Raw genomic sequence first — 22,967 nt, 5'->3', positions numbered from 1 at the left:
CCGTCCCCGCACACTCACATCTGTCCCGCACACTCACATCTGTCCCCGCACACTCACATCTGTCCCCGCACACTCACATCTATCCCCGCACAGTCACATCTGTCCCGCACACTCACATCTGTCCCGCACACTCACATCTGTCCCGCACACTCACGGTTGTCTCCCCGTCCCCGCACACTCACATCTGTCCCCGCACAGTCACATCTGTCCCGCACACTCACATCTGTCCCGCACACTCACATCTGTCCCGCACCCTCCCGGTTGTCGCCCCGTCCCCGCCCGCTGTCCCAAGGCGCCGCTTCCGGCCCCGCCCCGGGAAACGCAAATCGCCCGCGCGGCAAACGAGCTCACTTATGCAAATATTCCTTAAATTCCAACCCAAACACCGCCTCCCCTCCCTCCCGCGAGGGTGGATCCCCCAGCCCACAGATCATAGGCACCCGGAAGCGCAGCCTTACACAACCCGTTTTATTTCGTTATTCCCGGATTTGGCTAAAAAGAGTTTAAAACGGTGCCCCCCTGCTGCCCGGCCCGTGGATGTCGGACCCCCCCACGCTGGCTCCCAGCACCCACCCCACCCCACCCCACCCGTGGGTCTCCCCTGGGCACCACGGCAAGAGCAGTGGGACTGTGCCCTGAGTCTCCCCGGTGCACCCATAAATGCCAGACAGAACTGCTTCCCCATCCCACCCCATCCCTGCAACACCCCCGCGGCAGGAGCCATCCCAAAACAACGGCAGAGTCAAAGCAGACACTTCTGCCTCCCAGGGACGGGTCCAGGCCACCACCAGCACCCAGGCCCAGCGTGGCCCCCACGGCTCAGTCGGAATCGATGAAGTCAATGAGAAGCATCTCGTGGCCGTAACTCGAGTGGGGAATTTCTGTCTCCAGCATGGCCAGGGTAAGAGCCCACTCGAGCGTGCAGAGCTCCTCATCCTCCTCGTCAGAGCTCTCCGAGGAAGAAGGGATGAACACCTGCAGCAGAGGAGGGAGGATGAGCCACGCTCCCGGTGCCCAGCCCAGCCCCGGGATGTGCCACCCCACTTACAGTGGGCATCCTCAGCTGCCGCTGTCTGTGCCGCCGCAGGCACTTGGCAGGAAGCTCATGCAGGTAGATGCACTCTGATCTGAAAGGGCAGTGGCCACGGAGGAAGAATTTGCACCTGATTTTCCTGTGGGATTCCAAGCATAGTGTGAGGGTAGCTCCCAGAGCAGCACAGAGCCCGCAGCCCTGGGGCAGTGCCGCACACTCACCCTGTGCGTGCCTTGAAGGCTCTGATGAGCTGCTCCTTCTCACCCACATCTGAGATCCAGTATTTGTGGGGGATGTAGTAATTGGAGGTGATCCGGCACTCTGGGCAGGCCCTGGATGAGGGTGATGGGTGCAGCTGGGTGTCCCAAGAAGGGAGCATGGGCTCAGCACCCACACTGGGTGGTTCTGCTGCCCTAGCTTCCCCCAGCACCCCCATACCCGTCACCGCTCCAAAGCGCCTGTTCCCAAAGGAAACTCACGCCAATCCCGAAGCCACATCACCGGACCAAAGGAAGAATTTCAGGGCACAGGAGGGGGAATGGTGACCACCCTGCCACGTCCCCATTGCACTCACTTTATGACGGTGCTCTGGAAGTTCCGGCTGCGCCGCCACTTGCGGATGCAGCCCACGCAGTACGCGTGGCTGCAGTTCGGGAGGATCCCGAAGAGCCGCTCCTCTGGCAGTGGCTTCTCATACACCCTGTCCATGCAGATGCCACACACTACAGACTCACTCTGGGCCCTCAGCGCTGCGGTGGTGGCCAGGGCTGCCACAGCACCTGGCTCTGCAGGGACCTGCAAGCAGAGCAGCACAGCAAACCCCCTGGTTCTGTCACTGCTCTGGCCTCGGGAACACCACAAGGTGACCACAAGGGAATACCCGGCCACAGGAGACCCCAAACCCACCTTTGCAGGGTCACCAGTCCATGTTGCCATCTCCAAAATTGCCTCTTTGGGGTCAGAGGAGTCTGGATCCAGTGCTGGTCCTTGTGGCTGCAAGCCTGCTGGAGGAGAGTTCTTAGAAGGGAAAAGCTCAGCGAGCTGGGTGGGCTGCTCAGAGCATGCAGCTTCAGCAGTGACAGTCCCCACACTGGAGAGCTCTCCACAGCCCAGCTTGACACAGGCTTGGTCACAGGCAGAAATATGCACAGGCAACTTCTTCATAACCACCCCAGTGTCACCCCACTTGTCCCCTGGGCAGCCCAGCACCTACCTGAGGCACTCTGAGCTTTTGTGGGGACAAACTCTCCACTGATGTCCCCATGGGGGACATTACCAAGTGATGGGGTGTTCTTCTTGTCTTTCTCTTCCACTTCTGCCTCCATTTTGGGGAACTTGAAGGCCACACATGTCCTGCTGTGGGCCACGGTGCACTGGGCTCCCCCCTGGTCCCAGTCCATGGCTGTGGGCTCAGTGCCAGGTTCCTGGCCCCAGTGGCAGTGAGGCATCACACCATATTGGGTCCCTACTGGTGCTGGCTCCTCCTGGACGTGCTGGTAGCTGGAGGAGCCCAGGGACAGAAACAGAGGGTCCCATCAGTTCAGCATGACTCCTCTGGGCTCCCAGCCCATCCTCGTGGCATCACAGCCCTTCCTTACCTGCACTGCTCTCCGTAACGGCAAAACCCACGCTGGAAGTACCTGCAGACCCGGGCTGATTCTCTGTCATGTGAGAAGCGGCAGCTCTGGCCCCACCGACAGAATCCACGGGCAAAATTCCTGTTAGCCAGGGGAGCCGTGTAGATGGGGTCAGACCCTGCTCCAGCCCTGCCCTAGCGTCCCCTCGCTACCAGCTTTGTTTGGGTGGGGACGTATTTTGGAAGCCCCCCGGCTGGTGTCTGGGCTCGGGAGCCCTTGGCCAGGGCAGATCCCAGGGCAGGATCCAGGGTCCTCCCAGCCCCATCCAGCCTCATTTCCTGCTAATTGCCAAGGAAAGGAAGCTCAGGACAGGAACGGCGTGGGGGAGCAGCGGTACCGAGGGCTGGGGCAGGGAGAAGGGCAGGAGTTGGGGCTGGAGGAAGGGGGGTCCTGGCTGGAGCGCTGCCGCCGACCCCCAGCTCCGGCGGGGGGGTGGGGAAACGGGAAAGGTGCATCAAGGCCATCCCGAACCACTCCCTACCCCCACAGCGAGGAGCCCCATCTCCAGCCTATCTCCCCCAAAAGCTGCTCCCAGCCAGCCCATCCTCAAGCCTTTACCTGCACAGGGGTCTCACAGAGCTTGCCTCGGCCCTTAACGGTCCAGATGCCATCATCGAGCCCACCTCCATCTCTTCCCTAGCAGCGAAGAGGGCTGGGCCACCTCTCGGGGCTATTTATGGCCTCAGGGAGTCCCGGGTCCGGCTGGGATAATTCTCCCCTGGCGGGGACACGTGTTTGGGGCGGAGGACAATCCCGGGCTGGCTGATAGCAGCCGGCCGCTGAGCACTGCTTATTTACAGTGAGTCAAGGACTTTGCAGCGAGGAGCCTGCACGGGGGCACCACTCCAGCGTGCATCGCTACATTCTGTATATTCCAATTCTTTTACCATTACTATTTCCCCTTCCTTCTCAGTCCTACTAAACTGTCTTTAACTCAGCCTGTGGGTTTCACTTCTCTCTCAGTTCTCTCCCCCATCACGCTGGGAACGGCTGGATGATGTAATGCTGGCTGTTGTAACCACGCTGGGTGCCCAGGCAGGTCCCCTGGGACCCCCGCCCAGCACACGGCGGCTCCACGTGCCCCCCGCTGCATGGGAGAGGCAGGGAGCCGCGGAACGGCTGCCCCCAGGCACTCAAGCCGGGCCCAGGGGAGCCTGAGGGTTTTCGGCTCCTCTGCAAATTCTCAGGTGTTTCACCACAGCCAAGGACAGCCCCGGAGCTCATTGTTCCCCTTATCCCGGTGTTTTCAGCTCATTTCCAGCTCCGCCCGCAGCATTTGGGGCAGGAAGCATCCAGCTGAGGTTGGGATCCTGCTCCACACTGCCTCTTTCTGCTGCTTCAGGTTTGCAGGCAAGAAAACCACAGCAGGTACGAGATCTGGGAATTACCGAAACCCAGGAATCATGGCAAATCCCAGCAAATCCCATCGCCTCTGCTGGAAATCCTCCCACCGACAGCTGTCTCCAGGTGCTGAGAGAAAGCCCATAAAGATAGGCTGGACGCTAAAAGGTTCTTAAATATTTAGTTCAGATTTATTTAAAGTCAAGTCAGTCTGTGGACACTATTTATATTATTAAAAACACTTGGAGGTTTGTACTTCTAGCAAAAATATACATTTCAGTTTGAGGGTTGTTATACTGTTGAGGAAGGAAGAGCAAAAAGTTTCCCAGGTGATGGGCACGAGTCCTGCATTGCGACCGAGGTGGGAACGCCACCGGGATTTTGGGAAGGACAAATCCCTGGGCTCCCACCAGCACACTCATGTCTCCAGTGCCTTCCCCCAGAGGGCTTCAAAGTGCTTCAGAAACGGTGATTCCCAATACCCCTTCGAGGTAGGGAGGGGAGGGCTGGGCAGGGAAACTGAGGCACGGCAAACTGAGGAGTGTGGCAGCAGGGGGAGGTTTGGGACCAACCAGCCCTGTGATAGGGAGGGAAAGCCTAGTGCTCTTCCCCTTTGGGTTTTAAAGGAATTATTGCACCAGGGAAATCTGCTACCCTGAAGAAGAGGAAAGTAAAATAAAACCGAATAATTTGCTCCCACAACCCCTCCTAGGGAATATCAGTATTTTAATAAGGCTGCTCAGGACAGAAGGGACTAGGAGCTGCAGACAGAGAAGTGTTGCTTCTTAGGTGAGACACCATTATCCTGAAAGGGAAACTGAGCCATTCTCAGGTTCATCCTCCCCCTGCCCAAAGCCCAGGGGACACAGCCCCCACACCAGGGGTCTGCCTGGCCCAGGCAGCACCGTGGTGTTTCACTACAGCTGTGAGAAGTTGTGAGGTAAAGTCCCAGAATGGTGCTGGGATCAGGCAGACCTCTAAGCCTGGAGCTGTTCCACTCTTGGGAACAGTGGCAGAGGTGGACTGGCAGCTTCCCTGACACAGCCACGCTCACTGGGAAGCTCCTGCTCATTGTGAGCATCCCAACCACCCCCCTCCCTGTTTATAAATCCTTGGCATTTACAGCTGCAAAGCTCTGCAACCAATGCACTAACAGATCCTGGTGCTCCTGCTCTAAGCAGACAGCATGTGACAATCCAGGTCCCTTTCACAGAGGGGAAACTGAGGCAGGACACCAAACCCTGACCAGCTCAAGGCCTCTGACCCTCCACACACCTTTTTTGTAACCCATGTCTGTGCAGAGCAGCCTGTGGAAGCCACGGATTCCATGCCTCTGCTCTGAAGGTGAATTTTAAGGAGTCAAATCCTTTCACTCCTACTTCCCCATCCCAGCCTCTCTTCTACTGAGGTGCCAAGGGACATGTTCCCTACGGAACGAGGGTGCCAGGAGCAAAGGCTCCCACACAGCACCCAGGAAGGCAGAGTTCACACATTCCCACGGGGAGACAGGAACACACTGCAGAGCACAGTGGGGGCTGCAGCTGAGGGTCTCTCCTGGGACAGCCCTACCCGTGTTCAAATACTCCAGAGCTTTTCTTTGGGAAAGACAGAAACATCCTTTCATCACACTGTCCCAGACTTCACGGCTCAGGACCATGTCCTTGGAGTGCAAACAAACAAAAGAATACAGACACCTGTAAGTGCTGCTGTCAGCCCCGCTGGCCCCTGCACCCCCTTGGTCCTCCTAAGGACCAGGGCTCCCCACCCTGGGGACCCAAGGTGCCACAGTGACCTTGCTGCCTGAGCCACGTAAACTGGGTGGCTGCTCCACTCCGGGAGCAGCTGGAGCTGGCCAAGGAATGGGAACAGCAGCGTTGCAGATTTGTTAGTGTGTGTTAACGGAAGCCCTGGCCGAGCAGGAGGCACCTGCAAATCCTGACGGCATCTTGCCCTACGTACCGTATGTCAGGGTCACATAGAAAAGAGTTTCCAGTAGGAGAAATGGAAGACACTGGGAAGGGTTTTCTTTGTTTCTGTACAAAGAGTCTTGATGGGAATCCATGGCTTCATTCTCATAAATAACAGGTCCTTAGTACATGTCCTTGTAGATCTCCTGTAGAAGTGGGTGCAGAGATGTCTCTGTCTCTGTCTTCTTGATCTTCTGCACCAGCTGGGCGTGCTCTGTCACCAGCTGTCGCAGATCAGCCATCTTCTGCAGCAGCTTGGGGAAGAGGTACTGGGCATCCGGGTGGTTGGACTGCAGGTGGAACTCCAGCGCTCGCAGGATGTTGTCTTGGATCTCCTCCACCTGCTTCACGTTCATCAGGCCAGGGCGGTCTGTGGAGAGGAAGCATGGTAGCTGCAGGGTCATGGTGCAGCCCTCCAAAGTACACACTGCTCCTGGGGAAAGGGAGCCAGGGACTGTAACCCACCCACTGTGACTCTAACCTCATCAGCTAGAAAGGGGAGAAGTGTGCCCTTGGACAATGTATCCCACAGCAGCACATGAGAAAGGAGATGCCACTTTTACATTCCTTGCTGTTGGTCCAAGCTTGCCAGGCATCCCCTCCACAGAGAAGCTTTAGTTTTGGAAGTGTTCAGTTCTTCTCTCATGCCCGAGACATCCCTGGCTGACCTCAAGCCCAGCTGCAGCTCAGCTCCCCTAGCCCCCTCTGAGCCACCTCTAACTAGGGAAGACTCTTCCTGACCTCGGCACGGCCGAGGGCACCCGCTCACCTCCACACAGGATGATGGCAGCCACAAACAGGGACAGGTCACTGTCATCCAGCTCCAGCGCGTTGAACTTCACAGCAAACTCAAATTTGGGCTCCATGATCTCATTGAAGGGCTTGCGCAGGCTGCGCAGGAACTCGCGGGTCACAAAGCCGTTCCCGTTGGCCACCAGCAGCCCATCCTTGTTCATGATGGAGGCCAGCATGGCGAAGATGGCCTCGTGCACCCCGTACTTGAGCAGAGTCACTTGGTCGTTCAGGTAGAGGCCTACGAAGCTGGGGATGCTCTTGGCGAACTCGGTGAGCTCCCGCACGGTCTCCACCGTGGTGCACTGGCAGCGGTAGAAGACGTGCACCCCGATCTCCTTGTAGGGGGGGATGCCGTTCACCAGCTGCTTCCACACCAGCCCCTTCTCTGCCTGCCACAAGGTGTCCATGTCATGGATCACGAAAGGCTGCTTGAACAAGAAGCAAGTTAGGAGTCTGCTGCGGGGACTCGAGGTGCCAGCTCTGCTCAGGACAGTCACGTTTGTCTGCCTGTCCCTGTGCTGTGCCCTGCCTCTGGGGCTGACAGTGCCCAGCTAATCTGCACCCACCCACCACAGCACAAGTGTGCAGAGCAATGGGGTTTCTCCCAGCAAGGGGCAGGACATGCAGAGCCCAGGTGAAAATGGTGCATGGGGAACAGCTATGGCAGCAGGGAGATGTGAACCATCTCCCAGAGAACAGTCCCCCATGCTGGCCATGGCCAACCCCACCTGCCCTGGGAGGGAACTTACTGGGGTGCTGCTGGCCTTGCCGGTCAGAATACCTCTTGCCTTCTTTTTGGTCATGTTGAAATTCTTCAGGTAGGCGTTGTAGATGTGCTTGGAGAAAGCTTTCAGGTCAGCCACCTGTGGGTTCTGGCAGCTGATCTCACTTGCTGTCAGCCCTGCCACCAGCTTCCTCTTCTCTGCCTCTGGCATGCGCCCGAAGCGGATGGCTGGGGGGCAAAACTGGGGGTCAGGACAGCAGGGGAACCCCAGGAGATGCATCCAGAGAGGCAGCAGTTTGTTCTGCCACTGCAGACAGACAGGTCTGCTGGAGAACACCTGCAGCTATATAACACAATGCTTCTCGAGGCTGCAGTTCCTTCAGCACTAACACCTTCACGAAACATCCACTGCTGTTTCCTCACAGCAGAATCCCATCCCATTCCTCTGGGCTCTTGCTCAAACCCTGCTTCTCACATAAACACCTTTGCTTGTCTGGGTCTGAGATTCTCACACATGAAATCTAAAAGTCCCAGCACAGAACAATTTGTGTGTCCAGCTCCCTCGGGGCCAGTACATAAGGGACAACCACATGCCAGCAGCTGCACTTCATGGTGGGAATGAACAGCCCTTTCTCATACAGAAAAAGGGGAAGAGGAGTCAAATGCTTGAAGCACTAGATTTGAAAGATCACCTAGCAAGAAGAGCCATGGACTAAAGCACAGGAGGCTATGGGCACCCTTCACAGCAGGGCAGCTGGCCCTGTGCCACCCAGCTGGCCAGGCCTGTGGGCAGCAGTGACACTCACCATTGTGTGACATGCCCAGCGAGAGGCATTTCTGGAAGCGGCAGTACTGGCACTTGTTTCTGTTCTTCTTCTGTATCTTGCAGCTCCTCTCACACTTCTCGTACTCCAGCTTCATGCGGATCGTCCGGCGGAAGAAACCCTGCAGGCAGGGAGCAGGGAGACATGGAGCAGCAGGGCCTATGGTTTGGGACCAGACTGGTTTGTTATCCCCAGGAGCTTCAGGGAGGTTCAGGAGGGGGAGCCCTGGGTCTCTGTGATGCAAGCAGGGTCTCTATCCCATGTAGTGGCAGAAAGGGGCTGCAGAGGAAGAGGTGTGAGGGCACCCCATGCCTGGTGCTGTGACTGTGTCAGCAGCCCACAGAAAGGGATGGAGGAACAAGCCATGGGCCAACCCCAGCCTGCAGGAATGTCTGGCAGGACCTGGGCTGCTAACGCAATCTGCTGGATCTGCTGCAGGGGAAAGAATTCCAGAGGAACATCCAAGCTGCAGCCAGTGATCCCAGGGAGATAAATTCACAGCTCACTGCTGATTTGCAGCACAGAAGCTATTTTTAAAAGCAAAATCAGGGTCTCTTTGGGGACAGATGGATTTGCCTTACAAAGCAAAGCATGACAATGCAAGGTTTGGGCCATACAGGTCTCAGTCCCCTTCCCAGGGCAGCATTTGTTGCCTGCCTATGCTTGCCCCATTCTAGACAGGTTGAGTTTTTTTACAATCAATCCCAAATCCCTGTTCTGTTGCAAATCTGCTTGTGTGAGGAGGCAGCCCAGTCGCTGGGATCTAAGCCCTGCTGGTGCTGCAGAACCCAGCTGTCCCTGGGACTCACCTTGCAGCCCTCGCAGGCGTGCACGCCGTAGTGGAAGCCCGAGGCTTTGTCTCCGCAGACCCTGCACTCCACGTTCAGCGCTCCCAGCGCCGCCTCCTCGCAGCCCATCTGCAGCTGGTCCGACAGCGAGGGAGAGGAGCTCTGTGACAGGTCTGCAAACGCACACAGGGACACGTCCTTCCGTGTCACAGCCACAGGCCCAGCTCCTGCCGTGGCTGAGGAGGAACTTCCAGCCCTGTCCTGCCTGCCCCTGGTATCACATCTGGAATCTGGCACTGGCTGCAGGCAAATGCCATGAACAGAGTCAAGAATGCCCCAGCAGCTCAGACTCCACATCAATGCTCCTTTCTTCCCTCTGGCATTCATGTCCTGGCAATGAAACTCCAACCAGCAGATTTTATAATCCCTTGTTGGCTGGCTGCTGGCACAGGACATCCCAGCTGGAACATCAAGGGCTCTGGAGGAGGCTTTTCTGCATCTACAAACCATCTCTCCCACCTCCTACAATCACTTTGCTCTGAGAACCCCAGGAAGTGTCCAAGGAAGCATTCCCAAGCACCCTGGGAGGCCCCTTGCTCTGAAGCACAATGTTTCCTGCCTGTCCTTATAATTTCCACTCCAAAACCCATTGCCAATGGATGTGCAGTGACCTCAGAGGAAGAAATAAGCCTCTCCATAACCTGGAGCATTATTTCATAAATAAATGTGAAATGTTCAGTTCAGCTGAACTCCATTCAGGGACAGATCCTCTGTCCTTGCAGGTGAGCATGCTGCCTGGAGGCTGTGGGCAACTAGATGTTCCACAGGATGAGATCCTGTGGCTCCACTCACCTGTGTAGCTGCTTGAAGGCAGCGAGCTGTCTGGTCCTCCAGTTGGGTCTGAGGCTCCACTTGCCACCATCACTGCCTCTTCCTCTTCCTCTTCCTTGACCTCAGGTACTTCCTCCTGTAGTTGTTCCATAATTGATCACCCCTCAGTGCCAAGACTGCAATCCCTGTCATAGCTCTGGCATCATCCGCGTCTATCCAAGATGGACCCCACCAGGCTGTTCCTGCTAGCCTGCAGGACATGGAGAGAGGCCACTGAGTGCCTGCACGGAGGAGCTCAGCAGCAGGGCAGTGTCACCAACCACACCAGTCCTGCTCTGTGCTTGCTCCTCAGCCAGTGAGACATGCAGAGCAGGGCCCATTTAAAGATCCCTTTGCACTGTGGAATAAACATTCTGTAGGACTCAAGGAAGCAAAAGCTCACAGAATTGTTTTTAAAGCCTAGCAGACCACAAATCAGCCCATATGCCACCCAGGGATCAAGGGTCCCCAACTTACAAGTCCCATAGCAGAAATGCTGCCCCAGATAACGTCCCCCAGAGCTGACAGTGACCTATGTGATGCAGCCAGAGCCAGGCTCTGATAGAGCCAACACCTCCAGAAGGATCAAAGTAGGGCTGGTTTCACCCTCTGTCCCTGCCCAGCCATGGCAGAGCCTGGATTGGGAGCAGCAGCTGATTAGGACACACTGTGCCCATGGGTGGAAGATACTGGGGGAGCAGAGCTCAGTGCAGCAGCAGGCAGTGGCTAAAAGTCCCTGGCCCATGCAAGCCATCTGCAAGACTGATGGCTTCCTGTCGGCCCTGCACTCGCACTCCTTCCTGTCAGAGTGCTGCCAGTTACAGCCTCTGTGTTTGTTTTCACTTGGCTCCTCTGCCAAGAGCAGGGTTGAACGTGTTGCTGTTGCTCTGCGCAGCTGCCGGCCGTGCTCAGCCACGGGGTCCAGCAGTGCAATCCCAACAGCCACACAATCCAACCAGTGTCTTAATCCCGGGTTTCCTGTGGGAGGAACGGCCCCGTCCTCCCCCACACACTTCCGCTCCTTGTTTGCCTTACTCCATCCCAAAGAGCCCACAATCCCACCTCCCTCCCAGCCATGCTGGATCCTGATTCCTAAACTGACTCTTCCTTGAATAATTAATATCTCAAGCCCATCTTATGTAAAGTTCCATCCACTTCCTTAAGAGAGTTATTTTTAAGTGGAGAAATACCCATCAGGAAAGCCACTGAAATCCAGGTTCAACCAAGAGAGCCTCAATTTGCAGACCCAAATTAAACTAATGCAGGCTATTGCAGGGGCCTTGTATAAGGGCAACCCCAAGCTCTGGGATGGTCCATGCCCCATGCCCAAGCCCACAGCACAACTCAGGGCTTGCTGGGGAAGGGCAGCAGTGACCCAGGACTCCCTGGATTTGTTTGCCTTTCTAGAGAAGACCCTCACACCTGGCACTTCGGATTTGAGCTGCAGCCAACTCCTTGGATTGCTGGAAAGACATCAAGGTCAGAGCTCCCTGAAAGAGCAAGGAAGCAGCTCAGGGAGAGAACAAAACCTGCAGGTGGGAGGGTGAACACAGACACCTCACAAAGTCAGGACACAAGTCATCCCTGGAGCTGGTGCCCTACCAGAGCCTGGGTCTCCTGTGGCTGAGGGGGCTTTATTTTTCTCCTCCACATTGGGAATTCAGACTGCAGGACAGGTGGCTTTGCTTCCAGGTGAGGTATATTAGTGGCAACAGTGAGCACACTGCCCTGTGCTCCTTGGCAGCAGGAGCAGGCAGGGGGGTGCTCCCTTCCCGTGCCTCCACACGAGCACTGAGGGACCATTGAAGGGCAGTGTTATCCTTGGCCTCTGCTCACACATCCCACACAGTGGGACATGGCAGACAGGCAGGAAAACTTATTCATTGGAGATGGAGGGTAATGAACTTCACTGTTTTCAGGGTTATATATAAATGATCACACAAACATCAGGGAAACACTTTTGCCTGGAAGAGCAGTTAGTGGGAGAAGCTTGTGGCAGGAGAAGCTTGTCTACAGTGGAAAATCCATCCTGCAGCAGCTTAATGAGCAGCTCATTAGATTCTCTTTGTCCCTGGTATCCAGCACAAGCCCCTTGCTATAAACCCACTGCAGACAGAGCTCTCTGCTTTGCCCCAGATGTCTCATGGGACATGTTGGAATAATGTGGGCACATCCCTGACATGCTGTCCTCCATCTACTGGCTCTACTCAGGGCCATGTGCTCCCAGGGAGGCAGTGAGTTTTTGGCATGCAGTTTGCTCCTCAAAACCCAAAAAAGCAACTCCAAAACTGTGCATGGAGTCCGTCTTGGATGGGTGTGAGGAGGAGGAAAGCAGAGGATGAGACATAGACAGATAGCTCCACGGGCCTCACATGTAGAAAGGTGTTACAGAAAGGATATGGATGTGAATCCCACCCTTTGAGAGTGGCTAGAGAGCCAGAGAGAGAAAAGCTTTTACCAAAAGGCTCCGAATGTATTGTTTGTACATCTCCTTGCAGGCCAAGAGTTCAGGGGCCTGAGCAGAGGGAAGCTGTGGGAACTCTTTGCACACCTGCCTCTCCCTCAGCCCTTCCCATTTTCTAAACAACTGGGATAGAGGGAGAGGACTGGAAAAACGGATTGAGCTGACACAGGAGGCCGCAGCCCCTGCCTCTGGCAGATGAAAGGCCAAGGCAGCCTTGGGTAAAGGGCTGGGCATGGCCAGGCCTATGCCACCCTTTGAGGACCAGAGCCCCCGGCAGGAGAGGGACCTCAGCCCTTGTCCCCATGCCAGATAGGGCACTGGGGTAGCAGGCAGAGACTGTGGAGATTCACCAAGGATTCACATGCTCCCCTCTGTTCCCCTGCAACCCCTTCAGGGGGAACAGGGGGGCCTGGGAAGCTCGAGCTCTCCAGAGTTTGTCCAAACTCTCTCTGTGTGAGCACAAGGAGGGACCTGCCCTGCCAGCACCACAGCCCAGAATCTTTGTGGGACATCACTGGGACAACAAAGGACAGCCAAAGGGCCCATCTCCACCCCTGGACCTCTCCAGCCGTTTGGTACCTCCACACTCAGTGGTCAAGGTGCCAGAGCAGGAGAAGGGATAACTTGGTCTCCTCCTCTTGGCTGAGTCCTGTGCCAGAGCACAGCACACAAGCTTCAAGCTGCAGGAAGATGGGTAGAGACTCCTGCCTACCCTAGACACCCACCCCTTTTTCCGTTTGGCAGCTGTCACAGGACACTGATGGAAACAAGGATGGAGACTGTGAATTTCTTCCTAAGTATATCCAGAGAATCTAGCAAAGTTGTTTCCCTTCCTCTTCCCACAGGATGGGAATGAGCAAGAGCACAAGCATCTCATGACTCGCTGTGCCCTTGCCTCAATGCCTGTTCCAAGGAGCTTTGGTAACCCTGGCTGAGCCAGCAGCTTCCTCTGCAGCTGGTGCAGGGAGGGTTTGTTTGCTGGCTCTGGGCTTGGGCTGATGCCTGCTGGCTGCAAACAGCTTGGGCAACAGGTTTGTCTTTCCTAGAAGCTGGCATCTACGCCAAGCTAAACCATCAGTGGGAACAGGGAGAGAGACGTGGCACAACCAGGAGAGGAAAAAAACAGGAATAAAAGTTAAAAGGAGATAAATCTTCAGTGTGGATTCCCTGCAAGAAGGTAGTACTTCTCCAGAGCTGACCAAGATCCAAGCCTCCAGATCATCAACCAACAGCTTGTGTCCCTGTGGCCTGGCAGTTCCCCTGGCAGCCAATCCTGCTGATTAGCACACAGACCCTGGAGCCAAGCTCAGAGTTTCCATGCAAAGCAAAGCACCAAAGAAAGGTCCAAACCTCCCAAGAATCAAGTCACAGAGTTGATCTGCTCAAAGCAGTTGTTCAATACAACTGTACTATAAAGGAGGTCATAAAGGAAAACCAATATATCATGGGAGCACTCCTCACTTGTGTTTATACCTCTGGACAAGAAAATTCATCAAATTCAAAGCCAAAAGAAACATAAGGGGTGAGATGAGAACTGAGCACTGTGATGTGCAGCACATTTTGAATCCACAGTTGAAAACTGACTTGAATCCACAAAAGAGATGTGATTGCTGCTCGTTGACCACCTTTTGCAGACTTCCTTAGGTTGTGTCACTGCTTCCAAGATTTGCTGATCAAGTACCAGTTTCTGTTCCTCCTCCTACTTGTCAGCTACTACTAATAAAAGCCAAATAAGAGCTAAGCAGATGCTGCAATACAGGAAAGGTAACTGAGAGTACAAGACATGAGAGACAAACACTGAAAACATGTTTATGTTTGCTCCTGGAAGATCAGCATACCCCCCTATTAGCCAATGAGATCTCAGTAACACTTAGTAGCTGCGTGTTTCCTTCCTTACTCAAAGTCTTGGCCTCAAGGCAGGCTACACACAAAAATAAACTACTACAGCTAGCAAGGAAGAGCCTTCCCACACAGCACTGGCCAGGGTGGATATTCTGGGACAGATTTTTCCCCTTGAAGCATCAGATGCTGTACCATGCCCCAGAGCCCAGTCCTGTGATTCTTTCTCCAAGGCTGCTCAGTGTGGACCACCTGTGCTCCTCCAAGAGTGAGCTGGGCTCATTAAGCAGAGGGGTGCTGCCAGAGCTGCCATGACCATTAGCTGCTGCTAATTACTGTGGGACTTGTGACACAGGGTGCAGGAGATTCCCTCAGCTGCCTTGAGCAGCCTGGCTTGCCAAAATGAATCACGCATCTATTGCACGTTTCAACTCACCCACTTCCTGGGCACTGACGGGGAGAAATAGCCAGCTCATTAAAAAGGTTACGAAACTTGCTGGATTCTTCTCTTTTTGTACCATGATTGATGCTGTCCCCAAAACCAGGTCATGACATTTTGCTCCAAAAGGAACTTGCTGCTGGCTTTGTTCAGAGTGTAAGAGGTATTGCAGACACAGAAAAATAGCAGACTTTGGGCACTGAATTCTCAGCCATGCACAAAGCAAGGTCTGCTCGGCTGCTCTTCTCCAGGAGTTGCAGCCGTCCCTGGCTTCAGCAGAAAGCATGCATGGGATGTGCTCCAAAATCTTGAGATGGCAGATTGGGAAGACTGAAAAATCATCCCTCAACAGCTTCCCAGCAAAGGGACTCCCTGCCCTCATCAGGCTCGTGGCTGAAGGGCAGCAGCAGGGCAGGCAAGGAAAAGCTGCACAGTTCTTAGCTCGTAATTGAAGTGCTGCTCCATGACCTTCAGCAAATCTGGTCAGGTCCCCTATTTCCATTTTTTGACTATAAAAAAAACCCAACCAAAACCAAAACCCATCACAAAGAAACGAGGACTTTTACAGTGCTTCCTTCCTGATCATTCCCTGGCTGCATTAGCTCATGGAGATGGCATTTTTGGAAGTGCAGAGCAATAGATCAGTGCCAAGTGTCATTGTTTATTCCTGTATCACAAATTTTGACACCTGTTTGCAGTCACACTCGCAGGTCTGGCCTGCTCAGCCCCAGGTCAGCTCCCTGCACTGCTTGTGACCATCTTCTCCTGTTTTACATTCCTGTACAAGGCATTTCCAGGATGACTTTCAGGAAATAAACTGGCACATCTCATTCTGCCAGCTACTGATTGGTATTTGTGTTTAGTGGTCAACTCAGGACAGCCCCAAGTATCTATGGCCAGGAGGGCACGTTGGTCTGACCCATCGGAACAAGGACAGCAGCCAGGAAACAAGCAGGTACTGGAAAGGTGACACCACTGGGGCTTCTCAGCGCTTGAAATGGCACAGAAGTGCTGCTATCTGAGAAGATCATTAAGTCTGGCAAGGAGAGAGGATCATTCCCCCACAGCCCGGGGCGCTGCAGAGGTGGCTGTGAAACTGTGGCAATGGTTTGGAATCACACTGCAAACCTGGCACTTGCATGGCAGAGAAGCTGTCTAGTATTCCCCTTTCCTTTAGCATCCCAAAGGTGAGGAGGCTAAAGAGGGGCTTAGAACTCAATGAGCCACTGTAAGATGATGCTTTCCCAAACTGCTGAAGCCCTCTTGGCTGTACTCCAAGGCAGTCAGTTTGCTTAGGGACCCCTTGTCCTCATGAACCTGAGCAGGACACGTGGAAGGATCCAGTTTCAGGAACATCAGTAATTATAGAACAGGGCTGGTAAGGGAGGAGCTCACAGAATCCCAAGGCAAACAGTGGGCACAGGCTCAGAGCAGCACTGAAATGGAACTCCAGGAAAGTGGCGAGTGGAACAAGCTGTGGCTGTGAACGGGAGCACTGCTGGTGGTTAGTGAGGCCAAGTTTGGCAGTGCTGTGCACACCAGCACACAGCTTCGATTTCCCCAAAGTCTCAGGATCACTGGGACACCAGCAAGTGCCACCCGTGCTTTGGAAGGGGCAATCAGCTCCCCAGAAAAGCAATGGGGGTAGAAAAGCAGCAGTGGGCCAATGAGTCAGGATCACACCCATGCATGCAGCCTTCTGTCTGGAGCCAAACATCGAGCAGGCCCCTAGGTTTTATTGCTATGTTGCCAGTGCTCTCAGATGCAGAAAAATGCCCACAAAACAAATAGCAAGCCTCCTCCTTTTTGCAGCAACAGATTTTAGATCCCATGGACTAACCAGGAAAAAAAAAATCCATCAGCCTGTAAGTTTTGTTATGTTTACACTTGGACTCCCAGAAAAGTGCTACTTGGCTTTGTAGACTTTAGCAAAATATCCTGGCCCCAGCCATGCTACTCCGATCCCAGGACACAGCTGACAGAGAGCAATTGTGCCCAGACACAAGTTCTGATGATTCAGCAGGGCCAGGACATGCGCAGCGAGACGGATCGAGCAGATTGCTGTGCCTGCTGCAGCTCCCCTTCAGCCACGGAGCAGGAAAACAGAGGGGTCCCAGTCTGACTGCAAAAATCCCCAGAAGAAAACCCCCAGAGAACACCAGAGTTGCTTTTCCACACAAACTAGTACAACACCCTGTCGGGAACTAGATGGGAATGCTGTTTCATTACTATTTTTGGCCACATTCACATAGCAATAGCTGCCTGGACAGCAGAGATTCCCCTGCCTTTTCAGCAGGGAAAGGAGCAGCCACCGTGTCAGTGTGATCCTGCCAAGACTCACAGGGTGCTCTGACCATTTGGATTTCTGCCTCGGCCCCCAGAAAACAAAATGCTTGAGCAAAGCATTCGCACCTTTCATAACATCCTCATGCCTTTGGCATCGTCTTGGGGGTACAGGGTGAGCCACAGAGCTCACAGCCAGCCAACAGCTACTGCTTCCTCACACAGCCAGCTGCTGGCAGCTCAGCAGGCTCAAGTTCATGCTCACCAACAACCCTTTTCCAGAGATCCCCGTGTCCCTAAGTTCCACAACACAAGGTCTACCCCACGGACATGAGAACCAATCCACGGGTATTTTCAGAGATGTGTGTCTCTGACCATCAGCCCTCATGGGGTTAACAGCTTTCAAGAGCCAACATTTCTAGCAGAACCCATATAAACAACTTTAAGGTGAAAAGCTGATTTGGACATTCTCAGAAATATCCCAGAATGCATTAGGATAAAATCAAGAGTTGCACTGAAAAACACTTGTAAAAAGTCAGGCAGGACAGGGATTTGGGCTTAGGTTCCCGTCAACAAGATGACTGCACAAAGCATTGCTTATTTTGAAGCCATCTCACACAACCTCTGCCAGGAAAGGCCTGACAAAGCCTGTCCTAATGAGATAGGCATGTGTTTCACAGTAAAGTCTGTCTTAACAGCCCATCAAAGAAATGCTTCCCTATCAGCTCATCTGCCCTTTCAAATCACCAAAATCATTCCCTGTCTCCAACCCACATATCTGTTAAGGGTTGAGCATGCATGTTCTGGTTTTTGCTATTTCAAGTTCCAGTTCCCAGACCAGGGCAAATCAGGAAATGCAGCCTGATGGCAACAACTTTGGATAACTTGGGGGTTACCAGGTTGTGGGTTACCCAGCCCCAGAGGTGGGTTCTGGCTTCACCCAGCACCAGAATGAATTCTTGTGTTTCTGGCTTGTGCTTTCATCCTGCCGCTTCCTCCTCCATGGTCAGGATTCCCCTGCAAACCACAGACCCTCCAAAACTCTAAACTTGGAGCAGAGCCTTTCTGTGAGATCCCCAGGAAAGCACCCCAACATACACATGCATTTCAGAGCCCTTTGCAAAGCCAAATAGACCTGACCAAAACGATCCCAGATGTTCACAAGCTCTTGGCTAAGCCTTGGAGAACACAGACATTTTCCAGACAGTACGACTGAAACTGTGGATATTAAAGCATTTCAAGAAGTCATAATGAAACTAAGCTACATCTTGAGTCAGTTCTGCTCTGAACCCTTCCTGCAGTCAAGCAGGGCTCCAGTGAACATCATCCCAAAACATACATTTTGGGGAAGATGCACTTCACAATCTCCTTGACCAAAAGGATTCATCAATTGTTCCTCTCTAAACCCTGCTTTGGTAAAGTAATTTCCCAGGCATTCTGCCAAGGCAAGCACATTGCAGAGTAATTAACAAAAAAATAAAACTAGTTCTACAGAAAAATCTTACTTGTCCTCACTATGGAAATCACTTCTGTTTGTCCAGGCTTTCCCAGAGTCTCCAAAATTACTGCAGTAGTGCATCTCTGAACAGAGACTTCTGGAAAAAGCAGAGATTACTCTGCAGCACCGAAGAAGATGAGAAGCAGCAACACAGCCCGACAAAATCTGTGGTTATCAGATTGTTCCTGCTCTAAGCAAAAGAATTGGTACAAACCACAAAACCCCTGACATCTAAAATGTCATTGTCAGGGCAAGCCAGGCTGGGCTCTGACAGCAAATAACCTTTCAGGCATAAACACTGTAACATCATCTCACCCAATTAAAACATCATTTGTGTGTCAGGTTCTGTTGTTCAGAGGAGCCCAAAAGCCTCTTCTTGTGCCAGTCCTTCAGTCTCCAAGAACATTTGCAGATTTCCAGTCCATAATTCAATAGCCACAGACGAAATAGTCCCCAAAGAGCAACAAGATGTACTGTACAAAAATACATATTTTTCAAAAGGCTTCACACAAGAAAGACAGAGCCCATCAACACCAGAAAACAATTCCATACAACAATGCTCTTCTGATCAGCAAAGCCTCATGGGCTCATTATGAAATCCTCTCGACACACTGTGAAGATCCTTGGAAGTCTGTCTTCAATACCAGAACAGAGGTGGAGCAACGATTGCACTAATCTGACACAGAACCCATGACAGCTCAACACCTCAGACCTGTGTTGAGGCAAACACACACCCACAGCCACATGCAGACAGCCATGGCACTGCTGATTCCAGGAATCACTTCAGAGGTCTGTGGGCAGGACAGTGCCCGCCCATGGCCCTGCTGACCACCTCCTCCAAAGCCCTGTCCTGCCTCTGCCACGACCTGCTTGGCTTTGTCTGACACCGACAGCACCGGCACCACCGCCGGGTCGTGTGTTGGATTGTTGGGTGATTGGTGACCCACATGCAGTCCTGGATCTCATGTGCCCTCCCTCTACAACAGCCAATTTCAGTCATCAACATCATTGAAATAATGAAACGTTACGTCACTATGCTTTGACAGAAAGAGCCAGCTGAGGGGAACAGCATTAGACCATGGTCCTCACAGTGTATTCCTAAAGTAATCCATAAGATCATATTCAGAAACACAACAAAAACAAGGCACGGAGTTTAAATTTAAAATTAAATTTAAGAAAGTTTAAGCTCATGGACAAAGGCAATCTTGCTGGAAGTTACCCCAGGTTTTTAGGAACACTGCTAAGTGCCTGGGTTGGTGGCCCGCATGCAAAGGGGAAGGGTTACCTCTGCGGAGCAGCTGTCCCTGTCTGCCTGCCGCCGAAAGCCACCGCTCGGTCACCATGTCAGCACAGCCAGGACAGCCGAGACCTGGAGCAATCTGCAGGAGGACAGACAGCAAGTTTCCACGGCTGTGCTGAAGGCCAGATATTTATGCCGCTGGGAGCACTGGGCTGGGTCCAGCAGCAGCAGCTCTGAAATTTAAACGCACACTCCCTCTTTTGCACGCTGAAACCCTGGGTCAGGGTGACTCCAGGGTGCTGCTGCCACAGGCAGCATCTGTCTCAAGACAGGAGGCAGAGCAAACCCTGGGGTGTCCCAGCAGAGACAGCCCCATCCCCTCCCCATGGATGTCACCTTTGCCATAAGTCACCTGCAGCCAGAGGCTGATGACCCTGAGCTCTTATGACAATGCACAAAGTTGATGCTAGAAAAAGGACTATGGTGGCCACCAGGCTGCTTGTTTACTCAGCTTGCTTAATACACCTTCAAGAGGCTGCCAGAAAGTTCCTGCAACTTTAATGAATTTCTTCTTGGGTGGCTGAAACTTAAGGATTCAACAGAGTTCATTCACTCTTCTTAGTTTTCCTGATAACTTAGCCTTGTATGAATTTCAGACTCAAAAGAGAAGGAAGATACTAATGCCGGAAAAAAATGGCTTATGAGGCTTTGAACTAGAGGACTTGGAGGAAATATGTCCTATTTTTAGAGAGTTATGCAGACTAACTGGACATAAAACATTAAACAAAGATGTTGTGAACATGATGCTATTTGCACCCACATACCCTCCTTGACATTACCCAGACTCATCTGCTCCTCCCACTCCAATGAAAAGCCCCATTTTGCATTGCTGCCCTTGAGATGGGACAACTCATGAGGCAGCTGGGGACCAGCAACAAACCAGCAACAAACCAACAACATCAGCCCCTACCAGGGCAGGCAGCTCAGCAGTAACCTGTGAGTGCTGTGCTGAGAGTGAACCCCCAGTGCAGCACATCCTTCCAGGTCTGACACGACAGCTGCAGCTGTCCAGGAGAGATGAAAAAAGAACATTAACTCCCTGCCTCAAAAGCTGAGTGTGGCCTGAGTGTGGAGGGTGTTCCCTACAGGATCAAGGTACATCCAGAGGAGGTCACAAGTGTTGGATCCAAAAATACAACCTGAGTCCCATGCACTGGAGCATCAATCACATCAGGATTTCCCAATCAGTGATGTCAAAGCCACATCCTCTTGAAGGCAGTGATTGTCCTTGTTTAGAGGTGGGGGCTCAGGACAGCACAGAGCTCTGCCAAGCGTGGATCCAGCACCAGTGAGGCCACAGAGCTGCCCTCAGGAGCTTCACTTTCACAGCAGAGCGGGTTTCTCATCCCTTCCCCAATATGGAAGACAGTTTTTCTAAACAATCCTGACAAAGTTTCTCTTTAATCTCTCTGACAAAGAACAACACTAAAGTCATTCCAGCCCCACTGGCACATCAGGAGGTGGCCTTCTCCACCTCCACCAGAAATAAAGCTCATCCCAATTCAGTAACACAACATTAGCCTTGACACTGTCAACGAGGGCTGAATCACATGCAGGGAGTGCATAAATCACACCCTGAGCTCTCTCTCATTGCAGACCAGAGCGCTCTGCTGCCACAGATCTGAGAATTAAAACTAAATGCCTAGCTCACCTTGTCCCACTCACAGCTAAATGCCAGGACATGCCCATCACACCACACACAAGGCAACACTTGCACCAGCTCAGCAGGGCATGGAGGGAACCTGCCAGCACATCCCACCTGGTTGCTTCCCCTGCTGTCCCTGGCTGACACATGGCAAGTCATCAGGAAATCTCCCACCTCAGCCTGGAGCATGTTTGTACAGAGGAGGATACTCTGCTGATGGCAACGAGGGATTTGCATGGAGAGGAGAGCAGAAACAAGAAACAGGACATGGGCTGCCTCAACCCACCGGTCACTGTTTTAGAGAGCAACACTGCAGCCAGCCCTGGGACTCTTGATTCATGGGGCAGCCACAGCTCAGGCCCCTCTGCAGCACCATGATGGGCATTGTCCAGACCCTACAGCACATCTGATTCCTTCCCACACATATGTCCTTCATATGGGATATCAGGGCAGGGGGGAGCAGAATGGGCAGATATGAGGGATGAGAAAGGACTCTCAGATCCTTCCTCCTGGAGCAGCCCCTGCTCTGCTCAGGGTCCATCCTGACCCTCTTGCTTCTCCTCCTTCCAGCCCCAAACTCCTGCAGTGCCTGGCACCCTCCACCACCCCACCCTGGCACAGGAGACAGACACACCGTCCTCCTAAGCCTCTTCCCGTGTGGGCCATGCATCGTCCTCTGTCCCCCATGACTTCCCAAGAAATACAGCCTGAAGTCACTGATGCCACTCACGCCCCAGCTCTCCACACCCGTGTCCCCTTTACACCAAGCCCTGTCCCTCACACCCCCTGTCCCTCACGCCCCCTGTCTCTCACGCCCCTGTCCCTCACACCCCCTGTCCCTCACGCCCCCTGTCCCTCACTCCCCCTGCCCCTCACGCCCCTGTCCCTCACGCCCCTGTCCCTCACACCCCCAGCCCCTCACGCCCCTGTCCCTCACACCCCCAGCCCCTCACGCCCCTGTCCCTCACTCCCCCTGCCCCTCACGCCCCTGTCCCTCACACCCCCAGCCCCTCACGCCCCTGTCCTTCACACCCCCTGTCCCTCACTCCCCCTGTCCCTCACGCCCCAGCCCCTCACGCCCCCTGTCCCTCACACCCCCAGCCCCTCACGCCCCAGCCCCTCACGCCCCCAGCCCCTCACGCCCCAGCCCCTCACGCCCCTGTCCCTCACGCCCCTGTCCCTCACACCCCCAGCCCCTCACACCCCCTGTCCCTCACACCCCCAGCCCCTCACGCCCCGGTCCCTCACACCCCCAGCCCCTCACGCCCCTGTCCCTCACACCCCCGGTCCCTCACGCCCTCACTCACCTCGCGCGCGGCCCCGCTCGCGCAGCCGCCCCCCCCGCCCCCCCTCACCGTCACCGCGCACGCCCTGACGCCACCGCACCCCGCGCGCGCGCGCGGCCAATCGCCGCCGCCGCCGGGGAGCCTCGCGCCCGCGTCACCACGGCAACGGCCCCGCCCCCAAACCCCCCCCGCGCCGCACCGCCCTCTGGCGGGAGCCGCCCGCACTGCGCCCCG

The 22,967-nt window shown here is 54.1% G+C and overlaps 2 protein-coding genes across 4 annotated transcripts; both read right to left on the bottom strand.

The window, feature by feature from the left end:
- Positions 1–813: 813 nt before the first annotated feature.
- Positions 814–3,284, bottom strand: LOC110473434 (putative E3 ubiquitin-protein ligase makorin-1). The gene is made up of 8 exons (XM_021535971.2): positions 3,229–3,284; positions 2,632–2,751; positions 2,247–2,533; positions 1,940–2,034; positions 1,608–1,828; positions 1,255–1,365; positions 1,004–1,172; positions 814–951 (listed from the first exon to the last, which is right to left on the bottom strand). The coding sequence occupies exons 1-8, from the start codon at positions 3,282–3,284 to the stop codon at positions 820–822; spliced, it is 1,191 nt and encodes a 396-aa protein (XP_021391646.2). The 3' UTR covers positions 814–819.
- An 896-nt stretch (positions 3,285–4,180) lies between these two features.
- On the bottom strand, positions 4,181–22,791 carry PPARD (peroxisome proliferator activated receptor delta). Of its 3 annotated transcripts, XM_077789081.1 has the most exons (8): positions 22,755–22,791; positions 19,788–19,881; positions 9,962–10,190; positions 9,131–9,282; positions 8,304–8,442; positions 7,523–7,725; positions 6,748–7,198; positions 4,181–6,348 (listed from the first exon to the last, which is right to left on the bottom strand). In XM_077789081.1, the coding sequence occupies exons 3-8, from the start codon at positions 10,089–10,091 to the stop codon at positions 6,101–6,103; spliced, it is 1,323 nt and encodes a 440-aa protein (XP_077645207.1). In that variant the 5' UTR covers positions 10,092–10,190; positions 19,788–19,881; positions 22,755–22,791; the 3' UTR covers positions 4,181–6,100. The 3 variants fall into 3 exon arrangements, with proteins under 3 accessions (XP_077645207.1, XP_077645208.1, XP_077645209.1); XM_077789082.1 differs by lacking the exon at positions 19,788–19,881 and having other exon boundaries at positions 22,755–22,790; XM_077789083.1 differs by lacking the exon at positions 19,788–19,881 and having other exon boundaries at positions 9,962–10,076; positions 22,755–22,784.
- Between the last annotated feature and the right edge of the window lie 176 nt (positions 22,792–22,967).

Source organism: Lonchura striata, chromosome 30 (genome assembly GCF_046129695.1).
Source record: "Lonchura striata isolate bLonStr1 chromosome 30, bLonStr1.mat, whole genome shotgun sequence".
Taxonomy (NCBI): Eukaryota; Metazoa; Chordata; class Aves; order Passeriformes; family Estrildidae; genus Lonchura; species Lonchura striata.
This window is presented reverse-complemented; position numbering and strand designations above follow the sequence as displayed.